The sequence below is a fragment of the Triturus cristatus genome, chromosome 3_1, assembly GCF_964204655.1.
Source record: "Triturus cristatus chromosome 3_1, aTriCri1.1, whole genome shotgun sequence".
Taxonomy (NCBI): domain Eukaryota; kingdom Metazoa; phylum Chordata; class Amphibia; order Caudata; family Salamandridae; genus Triturus; species Triturus cristatus.
The window spans coordinates 1,035,852,663-1,035,870,569 of NC_140583.1; the positions used below are offsets into that span (position 1 = coordinate 1,035,852,663).

Genomic DNA, 17,907 nt, shown 5'->3' on the forward strand with positions numbered 1-17,907 from the left:
GGTGCACTAGAAAATATAATAATCTAGCAGGTTCTGCAAAAGGTACGAGTGTGCTTTAGGTTAATTTTCCAATATACTGCCTCTTTTGAAGAATTGTCTTGTTCTAGAGCGCCCCAATGGTTCATCACCAGTCGGCAACATCGCAATTAATTGTGATTCAGGCGAAGCAACATGTAGGTAATTAGCAACCTTCACCCCCAATTTCATCCCACATAGGCGGCCAGGCATGCTCACTCTCCCCATCTATTCAGCACCTTGTGTCATGCTTTCATTAAACTTACAGTGCAGGGGAACACCAGTTTATGCCTGCATTCTAAGCCATCTGACTGTCTAAGCATTAAGTCGAGGGCACTTAAGAAGCCATATTGCCTTCCAATGAGGGTGAAAAACTGTTAATTGGCTACCTACCCATAAATGATGGCAAAGAAGAATTAATCGGTGATGATCTTGATATCATGTTGACAGTGAGGCTTTTATCGCCTGTCTCTTACCATCCCACCCCAAATGCAGTCATCCACATTTTCTGTCTGCTTCATATCCCTGCTCCACACTGCTACTGAACCTAGAATGCAGGCAAGCAGGAGTAATGCCTGTACTCTGTGCATTTTGATTAGTCAGGTCACACTCTGTATTCCACACAAGGTTATTCTACATAATATCTCCAGTTTTTATCAGTTACTAATACCATTTCAATACAAATGATGCAACTCGAGAGCTAAACATTGTTAGTTCAATCACGGTTCTGCCTTGGTCATTTAACTGATACGTCTTTAATAAATATTTCTAATTTCAGTTGACAAAATTCAAGTCCTGCTGCCTTTGGCGAATTTAGAAACAGCCATAAAATATCATTCTGAACACTAAAATCTAGAAGACACTGTGTTTCTCCTAGTTGTTTACAGACCAATTAACCTGGTTCGTGTACCATTCATGATTGGGTGTCCTCTTTTTCTCTAATACATTCCTGAAATTCATGCGCACCAAATCAATATATCTTACATTCATCTGCAGCTCAACTAGGAAAGAAAGGGGGCACTAATTTTACTATAGGGAGGTGACATATCATTGAGGGTTATCTGCCACCAAAAAGGTTGTTTTCCAAAGTGACTTCATAGACAGCAAGAGCCAAATCGAGTTGTCCATTAGTCAATGGGAGCACAGTGGTGGAAAACTCCATGTTACTGCCAGCTACCTGCCTACAACGTTATGTGATGTATGCCCTCATATACCTGCTCAATTTATAAAGTTGATCCTGTGGATCAGATGCTCAAGCGTACATAAAATTAGCCATGTGTATTCTGGCCTGTCCACTACGAGCCTCTCTATCCCCATCCTGTACATGAAAGAGTATGGGCCACATGTATCAAATAAGCATTTTGCAATGACCAAATAGCGATTTTTACCAAACTGATATTTGGTAAGCGCAAACTGCTATGTATGTAAGGAATCTCCAAAGATTTTGTGATTCCATAATATTACCTATTAGTGATTCGGCAAATAGCGAATTGCTACTATGTAATATTACTCCAATTGTTCCTATGGGCTGAAAGGCCGATAGGTGTGAATAGTTTTGCATTTGCTAATCTGCGATCACCTAATTGGTAATGCAAAGCCAAGGGTGCCCAGTGACCTAAGGCCCCCGTGAAGCACCCCAAATAAATAAATGTGTAGGGGCATGTGTGCACCTCATGGCACTTTGAGAAATGCAGTTTTACACATTTTCAAATTTTGAACATCGTTACCATCGATTTGAAGTAGATGGTAATTGCATTTTCCTAAATGCACAGTTTATATTTCGAAAATACTTCATACATGTGCTAAGGGAATCGTAATTTTTGCGATTACTTATAATTACATAAAATTGCGACTACAAAACCTTTCATACATCATGAAAGGCTATTTTGCATTCACAAACAGACAATTTTACCGAATCGCACTGTTGGGAATGCAAAAAACGTTCATATGTAAGGCCCTATATATGCAATTGAGATTCTGTCACCCTCTCGTATGCCATCATCACCCGACTTCCTGCCACTCTTACTGACTCGGTTGTAACCATGTAAAATACCTTAGGGGTCCGGCCACCCTCCCTCTACAGGTTCCGGACCTCTCTCCTTCCCTGGACCCAAGTGCCCCCCCACTTTGCTCTAGTGAGAGCCGACAGCTGATGCCCTGTTGATAGAGAATATGACTGAGCTGCTGTCAGCATTGATATATGACGTCGTCTTTGATGTCACTTTGGATAGCCCCATGCAGGAAACAAACCTTTTGCTGACAGGTTACCCTCTGTAATTATATATGGTAGTACCTCCCTATAGTAAAGTCAGTGTCGCCTTTTCTTACTTTTCAAGCTGAGGTGCAGATGTATTGAGTCGTGGAAATGGAAATGTAGAAGTGCAGGTACTCACTAACTAGAGTGCCTGTTTGCTACTGAGAAGTGCTGGTACTCTGTCATTAAATGTATTGCAGCAGTGCTGAGAAGTGCAGGTTCTATCCCTTACAAATGAAAGAAGTGCAGGTACCCAGTACTGGAGAGTACCTGCCAATGTAATGCACTGGATGTATTCCCAGCCAAGCAGTCACAGAGTCGTATCTGACTGGAGCAATGCCATTTTGATATGCTGGAGCACCACCTGAATTCCCACGGCTCTTTTTGAAAATCTATTTCAATTAAGGAAAAAGAGTTCTTTTTTTGTAAATCCATATTTTTTTATAACTATGTATGGGGGCTCTGTGCAAAGCATAGAATACGCACAAATAGAATTAGCTAAAACAACAGTGATATACGGGTATGTGTTTAATCTAGAACATTCAAGATTTCCACAGTAATGATTTTATTATGATGGCGCTCGGAAAGCCTCCAACCAAAGGTCCGGAGAGCTTCGGACTACCATCGTCGGTTTCAATTCTGACCAGCTGATTGTGAATCAGCCATTTGGAATTGAAACCGGCCAGTCATTCCGGCTGGCTTCCGACGGGCTCAAGGAGTGCGTTGGCCAGTCTGAGGCCGGCCCGTAATCCCAAAGGGAGGTCTTTCCACCCTTGGGATTATGATGCATGGTTTCCGGCAGGGTTTCCATGCCAGCCTTTCCGACATGGAAACTCAGATGGAAAGCGTGTTTGGGGCCCCTAGCAGTGCTCCGTTGTGAGTGCAGCCTCGGGTTGGGGGCCGAGTGGGCACGTATGGTGCCCCCCTGTTAATCCCTGCACCGCATGGCAGGCACCTTGAGGTGCCTGCCACGGGGTGCAGGGATTAACACCACCTCCCATTTCCCTTTGGGAGCATGTACTACGGCCGGAACACATGCTCCCATAGGAAATGTCGGAATGCAACCAAACACTGTTCGGTCTCATCCTAATCAGGCGGTCGGGACTGCCAACCAGAGGATGGTCGGGACCGTTTACGAGACGGTGTTGGGCGGATGGAAGTCCGCCCGACATCATAATCGGCTCCTAAATGTTTATATTAAGTAGGAATACTGTTAACCTGGAAATCTGCTTGCATTTATACGCGGTTTATTTCCTTTTCCCTAATTAATACAACTTCAATTTATTCTGTATTCAAAGGGTTAAGGAGATCGGATCTAAAGGCCATTAAGAAAACAGAGGTAAGAGTTTCCAAACAGTATTTAAAAAACGTGACGACACCGAACATTTGATATAGTACAGACCTAGCTCCAGGGCTTTACAGATAACCTTTGTTGGCGCAGCAGAAAAACCTTGAACATTGGGTGCTGCACATACGGATACGTTTCTTCTGCTCTCTTTTTTACAATTCACGATAAAAACATATTTAAATTGTATTGCACATGTTTGAAGTTTAGGGGGTAGAGAGACAAAGCCATTATCAGAATCCCGAGCTCTGCGATCAGCCACTTGCCCACATGGGCCCCTTTAAGATAAACTATCATTATCAAGGAAAATGTCTAACATAGATCTGCTTACATCAAAAAGAAAGATTCTAGATTGCTTCAATGCAATTAAAATTTGTGATGTCAACTGAACTACTGTAAGATAATATGCTTCTGATGGGGGGGGGGGGAGTAACACTCCTTATGTAGTGCCCCAAACTGCTAGGCAGTGTTTGGGTGCCTAGGACAGAGGGTTAATAAGGCAGCAGGAGAAAGAGGAGGTGCAGTTAAATTTCCTTCTGCAAGAGCAGGCGTTTGATGGCATAGGGCCTTATTATGAGAACAGCGGTCCTCAGGAATGCCGTACTCCCCAGACGGTCCGACCACAGCCACCAAGGTGTAGCCAGAAAATTAGAGCATCCTCCACTTTGAAATGAAAGCTCTGGTGGCACAAAGCAAGGGAAGCAAGTGAGCTGACTGTTCCCTAGAAGAGCTCTCCTGTCTCTTCCTTCGAAACATCTATCTATTCATCCTCTTACCCTTCCATCCAATTGCTGATATTCACTATTTCACCTTTACGTTCTTACATTAACTCATTTTTTCCCGCATTATTCAATCTTTTCCCATTCCATCAATCCATTAACTCTCTTGCTTCCCTTGCTTAGTGCCATCAGAGCTTTCATTTCAAAGTGGGGGTTACTTTACTTTTCTGGCTACACCCTTGCTCTGTCGCAATGCAATGGCTGTCTTCCCTCACTTCCATCGACCTCCTCCGGGGTCTACAGACTCAGGTGAAGAAGCAGAAGGGCTGGGCTCCCCATTCACCAGCAAAACTGCATTGTTAGGGCATGGTCAGATCTGCAGGATGCAGCACATCTCTCCCATGTTCACTAAGCATGAGACGGTGGTTGCAGGTGGGGCCACCCGACACTCATTTTTTAGGACCAGCACTTATTTTTTCTCTACAGACTTTGACTCAGAGCAAGACAGAGAAAAACAGAAAAGGGGTAAAGCAGTAGAAAAGCAGAAACACAGTGACACAGGGAGATAGCAGGGATAAAAAAGAACATGCAGGATTGAGACAGCAAGGGCAGTGAGCATCTGGTGGCTGATTAAAGAGGCATGAGGTGGAATTAAAAGTATTCCGCCTTGATATATGGCACCCCAATCTTCGATAGGGCCAACAGCAGGCTTCTGTAAAGAATGTTGGACCCCAGGCACTTATTTTTTTATTATTATTTTTTCCAAATTAAGCACTGAGATGCAAGGTGCTCAGAAAGGGCAGGAAGGCTGTAGGAAGCTGACTCTATGTACTATGCCAAAAAAAGGTATAGTGTGCAGAGAGTCCAGTGGATCCACAGAGGCTTTACAGAGTCTAAAGTGGATACTAATGCTCTCTTTTGTGGTAGCGTGGACGAGCAGTTAGGCTTATCAGAGGGTAGTGTAAGCACACAGTGGCAATAAATGAGACACACACTCAATGAATAAATCTGAGACCAATTTATAAAAAGAATACTCGGTTATATTTATTTTGTAGAACCACAATACTTAATCTTAGGTAAATATGTTTTGCAATAGAAATACTTTTCAATATCAAAAGTGGACTCTTGGTGCAATTCTCAGACTTTGCAATGTTAAAGGAAGAAGAAGAAAACATTCAGCATACAGACAGGTAACATCGACTTACAAGACCAGTCTTAGGTAGTTAAGGTTAGTATTGGGAAAGGTTCAGTTTAGCACCAACAGTACACCACCAGCAGACCAGGGGCGGCCGGGTGCAGGGTGCAAATATGGTGTCAGGGGCCCAATACAACTCAATGAAGAAGTGGGGCAATCAAACAGAGGTTGCTCACAGGTAATTAGCAGTGGCTTGGGGAGCTAGTCTCTGGGGGTGAACAACCTTTACAACGCAACTTTTACACCGCACTACCATTACAACTAAACTATTACAACGCGAAATCTGTTACAACGCATGCCATTACAACGCATGCCATTACAACGAAATGCACTAGATGGCGTGCTAACATTAGAAATAGTGTAGTTTTACTATCCAAACACCTTCCCTACTGCAACGTGGACTGGAGTTAGAATAGTAAATTATACATTTCTAATGTCAGCACTCCATCTAGTGTACGTCGTTGTAAAAGCATGCGTTGTAAAGGCTGGCGTTGTAACAGATCTTGCGGTGTAAAAAATGCGGTGTAAAAAATGCGTTGTAACGGTATGCGGTGTAAAGGCATGCGTTGTAACGTCATACATCCGTCTCTGGGGATTGAAGCAAACATTGGGAAGAGTCCAAAGCAGCACCAACACTACACCTCAAGCGGAACAGGTGCAACCAGGTTCCGAGTGCCCACACAGGGTCAGGTGCCTAATGAAAAGCAATGGTGAAAGGCCAGTTCGGAAAATTGCTGCAGGCCAGTACGCCGGCCGAAGACAACCAACAGCTGGAGAGGTTAATGCCATTCACAGAGAAGTAGAGACACCTTTGGTCTTCTTCACCAAGGGCCATGGCCGACGGGTGCAGGGGTGAATTTTGTCATCGGAAAAGGCTTACCAGAGGCGGTCAGGGTTGACGGGGTCTCCATGCAGAGGCTGCAGGCGATGTCGAAGAGTCTGGGACGGGTCAACCCACGATGGAGTCAGGCTCTGAAGCACTGGGGGACTTTACTGGGACTGGTGGGCCACGTGGACTCGGGCCTAAGGCGACAGGTGCAGAGGTGGAACTGGGATCATGGTTTTGCAGTTCTTCAGATCACAGAATCTTTGCTTGAGGATGGGTACTTTTTAACAGGCCTGCTGTTCGCGGGCGATCTTGACCTTTGTCAAAGGCAGGTAGTCCTTCCAAGGTTTTGGAGGTCCCTGGGCTGCAGGATGAGCCGTCTTTTGGTGCAGGATCGTCGAGGGCTCCAGACAGGCCGGTAGGGTTGAAGCCAAGTCAGTAGTTCTCAGCAGTCTTCTCTGTGGTGACCAGTTCTTCTTAGGTTGTCAGGAACTGAAGTTCATAATCTGGGGATGCCACCTAGCTTTAGGGGCATTACGAGGGAGGGACAGATAGTGGCCAATGGCCCCTTACCTGGGGTGTCTACACCCTCTATTGTGCCCACCTCCTGTGGGAGCTGGACATAGTCCTAGCCCGGATTTGATAGGTCTCACTATATTCAAGATGGTGGTCACTAAAAAGAGTGTACGTCACCTTGCCTCCAGCACCTGAGGGGGGGGGAGTTGGCAAAGGGGGGGCTCACCTCCTATTCTTTCTACATTTTCCTGCCTGTCCTCCCATCAAAAAGGGGGTAAGGACAGGAAGGGGCCCTGCTCCCTCGAAAAGGAGAGGCTTAGGTCACATTACAGAGGCGGCAAGGCCTTTGAAGCTCCCACCAAAGTTAGATGGCTCTTCCTGACCTGGGGGATGTGTGAACACTTCCACCCAGGAAAGGCATTGTTCTCAACCTCTGAGCGTGCAGGTGCTCACCTAATGGGGTCAGAACACTGTCTGGTGGTAGCAGGCCGGCTTAGGCCAGTCGGTGCCCACACTAAGGGTTGGTAGGTTCCAGGGAACCCCCTCTAAGGGGTCCTCTGTGTGCAATTTTTAATATATCTGACACAAATCAGTGCAGGTTTATTATGACGAGTGTACAGCCCATGTACGCACCATGGCTTTTCTGGTCACTTACAATATCCAGGAGTAGATAAGGATATTGCAGGGGCATATCTGCTCAATCAGATATGCCCTCACAGGAGATATAGTGTACCCTGCCTTAGGGCTGAGACCTGCTAGAGGGGTATCTTACCTATATCTCATGCAGTGTCAGTGGGCATGGCACACAGGGATGTGTGCCACGGCGAGGCTTCAGTTGTGTGTGCACTAAGACACACAGGTAGCAGAAGCAGTGTGCATGTGCTTGGTGAGGGGTTTCATAGGGTGGCACCATTTGTGGTGCAGCCCTTAGGGACCCCCTTCAACCACAAGGCCCTTGGTACCAGGGGTACCTTTTACTAAGGACTTATATGTGAGCAAAAGTGGTGCCAATTGTGCAAACAAAAAGGACAGTTTTAGGGAATGAGCTCTGGCCCAGGGGCCCTGTTTGGCAGGGACCCTGTGCACATCCAGTCTAGATTACATCATTTTCTAGGCAAAAAGTGGGGGCTAACTATGTCCAAAAGAGGCACTGTCCTACAATGGCCAAATGATAGTGGAGAGTTTGCCAGGGCTTCAGGTATTACAGAAAACATATAGGTGGGTGAGAGTTCATGAGTTCGGTAGGGAAAGGCGGCTACGTCACCAGGTATTTCTTTTAATATATATATGATAGGATCACTGTAACACTCTAAGGGAACTGGCTAGGGAAGTAATAGGATATCAAAGATCATTCTAGGGTATACAAGCTCCAGTCCATAATCCATAATGTCAAATTCATTGAACAACTTCTGAAATTCACTCTACCTTCAGACCTCAGTCAACAAAACTGTAATAAATGGCAATTACCTTTTATGACCCATGAGTGGGTGTTTCTTACATGCAGCATTTCTTGCAAGAAACACTTACTATGGGGCATAAAATGTCAGATCCTATACAGGATTAAGTAATTATAAGTTCTGAAGTTGATGATGCTTAAGTGAAAGAATCACTCTGTGACATACTTTTTGTGTTTCAAGCAAGAATAACAATGCTGTACTACATATACATAAAGATTGAAGAACAAGCCCTGAAGAAGTCCCAGGGGAGACAAAGCATGCTGGCTATGGCTACAGTGAAAATAAGTTTTTAGAAGATGATCATGAATAAAGAAAATAATTTTTAAATCAGACGTTTCCTTGCACTATGTGGTTTTGCTTATAATGATTTTTTTAAATTTACTGTACCATTTACTTTTATATGATTGTGATCATTTTGTGACAATTTAAGTGCTGAGTCTTCCATATTTTAAATGTCTTGATGGACTTTGTCCTGTAGGGAAGGTTAAGCAGATTGACCTTCCAAAATCGTACACCCTTGTTAATTTTGTCCAAAACATCTACCCACTGCGGTGACAATTGCGATAGTTGATACCTTACTCTCCTTGTAAACAAATAATATTGTGTGGAAATGTGATTTCTGTGAATATTTATTATTTGTGCATCACCAAGTACAGTGTCTTCCTTTGTTTTGATCCTATTAAAATCTCTGTTTCCAGCACACTTCAGAATTACAAAATATGTGCTTCTGTTTTGCTTCCCTAACTGTTGAATGGATACAGTTAATTTACAGGTATTTACATTTTGTTGTGTGTTGCAAAAAAACAACATCTCACAGCCTTTCCTTACACACACTAGCAACATTGTCACATAATTCACTTTAAAAAGAGTTCTCAATTTGCATTCAGAGAAAGAAAAGTTAACACCAATCCATATGTTACAAAAATAAGCAGAAGTTTGTCAGAAGACCTGGCCTGACATTTGACCTTAGGTTTGTAAGCAACAGCAAATGTGAATACTGAATTTAAAGGCAACTTTATTTATTGCTTGTACTTTCCAGACCCACCAAAAATCGGGTTTGTGACCCACAATTTGGGAAGCGCTGGTGTAGTAAAATTCACTGAGAGCACTGAAATAATTTGATAAGTGACCTTCTCTAAAATATATGTGCGTAACTTTACAAAAATGGTGTAGTAAAAATAGAGGGCAATAAAATGTGGTGCATAAAGGGAAGAAGAAGAAAGGGAAACTGATTTGGGACACGATGGGGCAGAACATTATTACTGATGAACAAGTTACTTACCTTCGGTAACAATATATCTGTAAGAGACATATATTAGTCATGGATTCCTCACCTTAGAATTATCCCCAAGCGTCAGACTGGATCCGTAGAATTTTTTTTTCAGCAGTACCCCTGCGCGTCAGTAGGTGGCGTCGGTCGATTCTGTGTTCGTTGTTGGTGTCGTGGTCGCCGGAATGACGTTGCAGTATCTACCTACACGACGCCCCTGCGGGCTGACGTCAGTTCTTTACACGACATTCCACGCCAGAAGCGCAGAGCCATGAAAGACACTGACCACTGGTGCACAAAAACTAGGGCCCTGAAATGGGAGCCCTTACCCTAGAAGTCAGTTCGCAGAATAGGGAGGATGGGTGGGTTAGTGAGGAATCCATAACTAATATATGTCTCTTACAGATATATTGTTACCGAAGATAAGTAACTTGTTCATCTGAAAGAGACTATTGGTTATGGATTCCTCACCTTAGAATAGATACCCCAGCAATACCAACCCTGGAGGGGGGTCTGCAAACTAAGTTCACATCTGAAAGTCTTGGAGAACTGAATGGCCAAAGAAGCAGTCTCTCCAGATGTGGCTGTCCATGTAGTAGTCTTTAGTAAACATTTGCAAAGAAGCCCACTTAGCTGCCTGGCAGATGCCATGAAGGGGGACTCCACGTCCCAAAGCAGTAAAAGCTGCCGGTGCCTTAGTGGAATGGGCCGCAACCCTACTGAAGGTTCCTTTTTTGCTAAGGAATAGCAGATTTTGATGCAAAGAACGACCCATCGAGAGATGCTCTGCTTTTGCACGGCCTGACCTTTCTTGGTGCCCACTTAGCCAACAAAGAGCTGACCATCCACCCTGAATTGCTTTGTGCGATCCAGATAGAAGGAAAGCACACGTTTTTGATCCAGACGGTGTAGCCTCTCTTCCTCTTTAGAAGGATTTGGGGGCGGGAAGAAGGTGGGCAAAGTGTTGGTCTGTCCTATGTGGAAAGAGGTAACCACTTTGGGAAGGAAAGAAGGCCTAGTGCGAAGGACATCTTTGTCTGTATGAACAGCCAGGAAAGGAGGTTTGGAAGAAAGAGCCTGAAGCTCACTCACCCTGCATGCAGAGCTGATGGCAACCAAAAAGTCAGTTTTAAGTGTCAGAAGTCAGTGAGAGCAGTTATGTAGCGGCTTGAAAGGTGCACACATTAGATAGGTCAGAACCAAGTTCAAGTCCCACTGGGGCATTACGAAAGGAATTTGAGGAAAAAAATTAGTAATGCCCTTAAGGAAGCGATTTACAATAGGGGACTTGAAAAGAGAAGGCTGGTCAGGAAGCGGAAGAAAGGCCGAAATGGCCGAAAGATTGCTTTTAAGAGTGCCCAGAGCAGAACCCTGCTGGGCCAAAGAAACAATGAAGAGAAGAACCTCTGAAAGGGGGACAGAAAGGGGATCCACAGCCTTTGCTGCGCACCATGCCACAAACGTGTTCCCATCTACAGACGTATACCGTTTTGGTGGAGGGACGCCTGGCTGCCAAGATAACGTTACAGACTTCAGGAGGAAGGTCGAAAGCTGTCAACTGTCACCGCTCAATCTCCACGCAAGGAGGTGGAGACTGGACAGGTTCGAGTGGAGGACCGTCCCCTGCTGCTGTGACAGAAGATCCTCCTGAGTAGGCAGTCTGATCGGAGGATTGATGGCCATGTGCAGAAGCTTAGTATACCAGACTTTTCATGCCCAGTCCGGGGCCACAAGAATGACTTGGGCCCGGTTGCGCTTGATTTTCTTCAGCACTATGGGCAGAAGTGGTATAAGCGGAAAGGCGTATAGAGGTCCGCAACTCCACTCGCGATGAAAAGCGTCGCCTTGCGAGTTCCGACTTAGAAATTCCAACCGGAAGAATAGCTGACATTGTGCGTTCTTTTCGGTGGCAAATAGATCAAACCAAGGCTCTCCTCACTGCTGAAAAGGACCTTGCACCACCTCTGAGTGAAGATGCCATTTGTGATCCATCATGCACCAGTGGCTGAGTTCGTCCGACCTGGCGTTTAGAGAACCTGCCAGGTGTTGAACCACCAGGTACATGCCCTGATGTTCCAGCCACTTCCAGAGACGAAGTGCCTCCTGACATAGGGTCCACTGCCCCACCCCGCTGTGTTTGTTGCAGTACCACATGGCGGTGGTTTTGTCCGTGAACACTTGCACTACTCTCCCTTTGACAGAAGGAAGGAATGCCTTCAGTGCAAGACGGATTGCCCGAAGCTCCAGAAGGTTGATGTGGAGCTTGGACTCCGCTGGAGTCCAGAGGCCTCTAATCTCTGCCTCTCCCATGTAGCTGCCCCAACCCAGGAGTGATTCACCTATCACCACTGTGAACTCTGGCTGGGGAAGGGAGAGGGACCTGCTGTTGACCCAATCCCCGTTTGTTAGCCACCACTGCAATTGATGTGCAGTACCCTCCGAGATCGTGACGCAATCAGAAAGATTCCCCTGATGCTGTACCCACTGGAACTTCTGGTCCCACTGCAGAGCTTGTATATGCCACCTTGCATAGTCCACCAGCAGGATGCTGGAGGCCAGGGGGCTCAGCTGCCTCAGGGTCATTCTGACCTAAACTCGGGCTAGAGGCTGAAGGATCGGGATCATAGCCTGAATATCTCGCACTCGCTGCTCAGGAGGATAAGCTCGAAACTGCGCTGTGTCCAGAACCGCTCTGATGAAAAAGAGCTTCTGTGAGGGAATCAGGTGTGACTTCGGCACGTTGATGTTGAACCCCAGCAAGTGCAGGAGGTTGGCCGCAGTCTGGAGGTAGAAGACGACAGCCTGAGGCGAGCCCGCCTTCAACAGTTAGTTGTTGAGATAGGGAAAGACTGGAACCCCTGATCTGTGCAGATGAGCTGCGACCTCTGCCATCACTTTTGTGAACATCCAAGGGGGGCTTGTAAGGCCAAATGGGAGCATGGTAAACTGAAAGTGCTCGTGGCCTACCGTGAACCGTAGGGAACGCCTGTGAGCCGGTAGGACGGGGATGTAAAAATAAGCATCTTGCAAGTCCAACGCTGCCATCCAGTCTCCAGGGTTGAGGGCAGACAGGACCTGAGCCAATGTCAACATTTTGACCTTCTCCTTCAGGAGGAAGCAGATGACATTCCTAAGATCTAAGATGGGACACAGGCCCTTGTCCTTCTTGGGCACCAAGCAGTGGGAATAACAACCATGACTTGCTTCTGGGGCAGGAACTCCCTCGATGGCGTAACTTCCTGTTGGAGAAGGGCCAAGTGATCTTCAGACATGCGATGGAATGGAGGTGGCATGGATGGAGGTGTAGTCTTGAAAGGGAGGAGTAGCCCCTTCGGACTATCTGTAAAACCCACCTGTCCGACGTGATGTTGAGCCAGTGGGGGAGGTTATTCCGAATCCCGCTGCCCACTGGCGAATGGTGGCTCTGAAAGGTCAGACTAGGAGGTTGCTGCAGAGGGAGCACTGTGTTGCCCCTTTTGACCCTGTGTTGGGCTTGGACCAAGCCCCCAGAAGGATGTCTGTGAGGGCCTCACTGAATGGCAGCAGGGGCTCCGAAGAGGCCGCTGCAGGTTGAAGCACCTCGGTCAGGAGATTAGTCCTAACCTCCACCGTAGGAAGCTCAAGGTTTAAGGCCTTAGCCGCCCTACGCAACACCACTGCGTATGATACACCTTCCTCCGTAGCCACGGTAGGTGGAGAAAGCATGCCAAGTTCTGGAGAAGTGTCCAGACCATTGGCCTCACCCAACTCCTCTCTCCAGTCCGGTTCTTCCATCTGGTCTGCCAAAGGGTCCACAGACCCCTCCCAGTCCTCCTCACCCTCCTCTGGTAGCCACTCAGGGTGATATGGAACACCAGGGGAGAACAGGCGTACAAAAGTACCAGTTGGCGCCGGGCGGTGTCGGTCCGGCTCTGTGTCCACATCGAGGGGGAGTCTGGGGTTGACATCAGCTGAGGACACAACCGGCGTCAGATGGGGAGGAGGTGTCGCCACTGGATTCGGCACCTGAGGAGGTGTCACAAGGGCGACAGGTGCCAATCCGGATCCAGGCCTGGATCCCTGGGGGCCCTGTGGCACCTGAGCCGATGCTGCCGGCATCGAAGGCCTAGCACCCCCAGCAGAGTCTGCGGGGCCTAAAGGCGTGCCGGCGGATTCGGGCTGCCCACAAATAGAGTGGAGGGCTTCGTAAAAGCTACGAAGTAGGGCAGGGGTTGCCCCGGCTCCCGGAAAGGGAGGGAAGCTTGGAGCCGACCCAACAGCTCCACGGGCCTGCATCCTGCGACGTGTTGGCTGACAGATGGGGAGAACGCAAAGAGCGACGGTGCTTCTTCACCATCTTTTTGTGCTTCGACTTACCCAAAGACTTCAACGAGGCGTGGGGGTGATGGCTCCGCGACTGGTCCCGCGACCTCCCTATCGACCTTGAGCGGTGCAGAGCCGACTGCCAGGCCTCCAGAAGTTTCGGACCGCTGGCGCAAAGACTTCGGGGCCATGGCCCGGCAGTCGGAGCACAACTTCGGGTCATGGTTGTGCTCCAGAGGCACACAAGATGGGGGTCTTTCACCAACATCAGCTTGTGGCAGGAGCCACATGGCTTGAAGCCGGTCTGCCGGGATGACATACCTGTGCATCAGGAGTCGAAAAGACTCAAAAATAGAAGTCGACAAAAGTTGCATAAAGAAAGTCAAAAAGTGACTCCAGGTACCGCTCTCTCCGGATCTGCGCTGGTTGGCGCGGAAAAAGAAAACTGACGTCAGCGCGCAGGGGTGACGTCAATAACGAACGCGGAGTCGACCGACACCACATACCGACGCACAGGGGTACTGCTGAAGAAAGATTCTGTAGATCCAGTCTGACGCCTGGGGGAAATTCTAAGGTGAGGAATCCATAACTAATAGTCTCTTTCAGATCTCATTCTTACTGTGGACGAATGATGTGTCCCAATGTATTCCTTTAATGTCTATCTCAGAAAAATGTTGGTAATGTGAAGCAGAGAAGACAGGAAATGAATCTTCAGCTTTCGTTTGCCAAAGCAATTACAAGAAACAGGCTGTGGACTATCTATAGTGCAGTGATTAAAACTTTTTTTGTGTGTGTATATATATTTATTATATAAATGTTAACAAAATATGTTGATTATGTACATCTTATTGCAAGTAACTATACAACTGACATACTATAACAATTTCTTTTAAAAACCTTTGTAGGGCCTCTTTAGACAGCTCCTGTTTCTTGGGCTTTGTGGTACAAGTTTACATTTTATTTTGTCTGTGTTTCATCTTTACCTACTAAATTTAGATTTTTAATTTTTACATTTTAGAATTTTCTGTCAGCAAATTTGCCCTCGCCAAGATCTAGTCGATATCCTCTTTGGGAGGATGTGAAGGTGACAACAAAAATTGATGTTCGTATTCCAAGTATTCTCAGTCCACTGCATTTTTCTAAACAATCACAGAATAAATATTCACTGCTACCTCGATTATCAATGACTGCTGACATAAAGGAGGAAATGAACAGTAGGAAACTATCTGCAAAAACTGCTCTAAGTTCTACTGAGGATTTGTGGACATCAACAAATTCAATTTCACCAAGAAGCGTGGAATATTGCTCTAAATCCCTCAAAGGTTTAAGAAAGAACACAAAACACAGAGATTCTTTGATCGACAGTGAAGATGAGATTGTTTTTGACTCGGACACTGAAGGTGTTGATGAAGAAGACCACCTCTTAATGAGCACTGAAAATATTGCAGAAACTGCCAACATTTTAAGTGAACCAGTGGACATCAAGCCAAATCAACACCGAGGAAATAGTGTAGAGGTTGAAATAACTAAAATTGATTTACAAGTGTCATCCAAAATTGCTATACGCCAGGGTGAAGATTTTCATGAGAATCAGCTCAGTAATGCTGTTGAGTATGACATAACCACAGGCATTGTTGACACTACAACTGAAAAACGAGAGTTGGCACACAAACAAGAAATGTTTGAAACAAATACAGCTGTTTTAGAAGCAGCTGAAGAGGAAACAAGGTATCCTGGTAGAACAGTTTGCCCTGCTGATGAAAACCCTTTAGAAAGAAGAGTATGCTTCATGCCGGAACCTACGGCAAATAAAGATGTAGAAGAAATTAAAGAGAGCGAACCTTGTCCTGTAGTGCTCATAACAGTATCTGAGTATGATCCTCTTAGTGAATGCACTTTAAAATCTTCGAAACAAAAACATGTAAAAAGAAAAAGCATCAATGGTAGTGTGCCTTCAAACAGTGAGCAGAGCTTAAACAAATTATCTGACAAGGACTCAGAGAAACGTAAGAAGTTAAAAAAACGTAATGCCAAATCCCCATTAATAAAGACAAAAACAAGTGCTAACAAGCAACAAGAACGTATCAATTCAAAAATGAGTTTAACAAAGCAGAATAGAAATCGTCAAGCAGTTACTAAGCAGATCAACATGCGAGGATTAGATTTTCTGTCTCCAGGGTTTGCAGAAACAGTGATCAAATCAAAAACGAAATTACCACAGACAATTCCTAATAATTTGAGAAAAAATGCTCAAAAATCTGCAGAAAATGGGCGTACCCCTGAAAGCAAAAGAGTGAGTAGCTCAACTAGATCTGTACATCTTTCTGTGTTAGGTTCACAAGCAACCTCCCATTTTGGTAACTTGAAATATAGTGACATGTTTGTGGAGATAGTGTCTCCGGGCAATGGTCCAGAGATTTGTGAAATGTTTGGGACACCCATGTACTCCAATGCCCGTGAGCTGTCAAATAAAGACGAAAGGGTTTGTAGGAATGGCATTTCTGCTCCACCAAGGAAAAGCATTACCAGCCATGGGTCGAGGTCTGAAGACACAAATGTAAACAAAAGACTAAAGAGCACAAAGAAACGAGCAAGATCAAGCATCAAAAGCAACACTTCACAAACGAAAGAAAATCTTAAGAATGAAGTTCCAAAACCAAAAGGCTTTCTCTTAACAGAGAGTGACAATGAACAGGAGGATAATGTTATCATTTCTGGAACAAACTGGCAAATTACACCTTCACGTAGCAATATTTGTTTTCCTGATGATGAAATTCAGCACGCCGCAAATAGTTCACAGCTCATTAGAGAAGTTAAATCAAATCCACATTTAGATTTACCCACAATTAAAGAATCTACTTTGGAAAACATATCACGGGGCAGAGAACTATTTGATCAAAATCAAACGAACCGATCTGGACTACTCAGTCTTCACCCAGATGATGACAACGTTGACTTCAGCAAATCCCAACACATGAACCTGGAGAACAAAAAAACACGCATATCGGAAAGTGACCAAGAGACTTCCAACACTGACAGGTGCAAAACAATCTTTGATGTTAACAGCATCGATGCTGGTGGTTCTGAAAGCCGGACATCTCATATAAAAAATAACAAGATCACTGAAACGTTCCTGGATGACCACAGGGAAACATTTTCAAACATGGCTGAAAAATATGATTCTGCACGATCACCAACTCAAAGCACACCAAGTGAACAGATAATACATTCTGCAAATTCTTTTTCTAAGCCTTACAGTGAAATCATTAACTATGCAAATAACGAAGAATTGACTGATGAATTGCTTTCATGTTTAGCAGCAAAAATGTTGTCGATTGACGCAAAGGACTTTACGTCTTTCAGAGCAAATACAGAAAATAACGTCACTGAAAAGCAAAGTTGTGCCCGTGAACAAGAAGCAAGCAACTTAACTGGTCACAACAAAGACATCATTGGCGTGGAAGAAATTGAGGTAATTTAATTAAAATCAATTATTCCTAAATAAATAAAATTTCAAGAATTTTAATAGACGGGACGGTGAGTGCACTTTGGGGCACATTTACTATTTTTTCTCGTAGTGCACTGCAGCTGCCGCAAATGCTGCACTGCGCCACGTGAAAAGGAGAGAGGAGGAGAGCGCCCTATTTACTAAAATAAGGCACTTTCCTTTCCTCCCCTCTCACTCGCGCCGGCAAGAAATCAGCTGCCGGGCACCACGTAGATACCTTTGTGACAGGGTGCAAGGTTGTCTCCATGAGTCTAGCATAGGTTTTGTACTGGAAGGAACCCTTCCAGTATAAAATATTATGCACAGACTCACTTTAACCATTTCCCCACTTTGTATGTGTCCTGTAAAGTGCAGCACACATGCAAAGTCGGAAAAGGAAGGAGAAATGAAAGCATTCCTCCTTCCTTGCACCTACTTGAAAAGGGCGCAGTTTTCTCACATTAAACACAATCTATTTCATTTAGTAAATTGGGTTTAGCGTGAGAACCCTTCGGAGGTTG

The 17,907-nt window shown here is 45.4% G+C and overlaps 1 protein-coding gene across 4 annotated transcripts in view; it reads left to right on the plus strand.

Annotated features, from left to right (window-relative positions):
- The window catches only part of MAP3K19 (mitogen-activated protein kinase kinase kinase 19), a 253,970-nt gene that overhangs the window by 162,020 nt on the left and 74,043 nt on the right, over positions 1 to 17,907 (plus strand). For 3 of the 4 annotated variants that reach the window (XM_085645765.1, XM_085645764.1, XM_085645766.1), the window contains 2 exons: positions 3,568 to 3,608; positions 14,918 to 17,371. In XM_085645765.1, the coding sequence (XP_085501891.1) occupies positions 3,568 to 3,608; positions 14,918 to 17,371 (2,495 nt within the window). Of the gene's footprint in view, positions 1 to 3,567; positions 3,609 to 9,040; positions 9,100 to 14,917; positions 17,372 to 17,907 lie in introns of those variants that run through there. The other variant, XM_085645767.1, reaches the window with a different exon arrangement.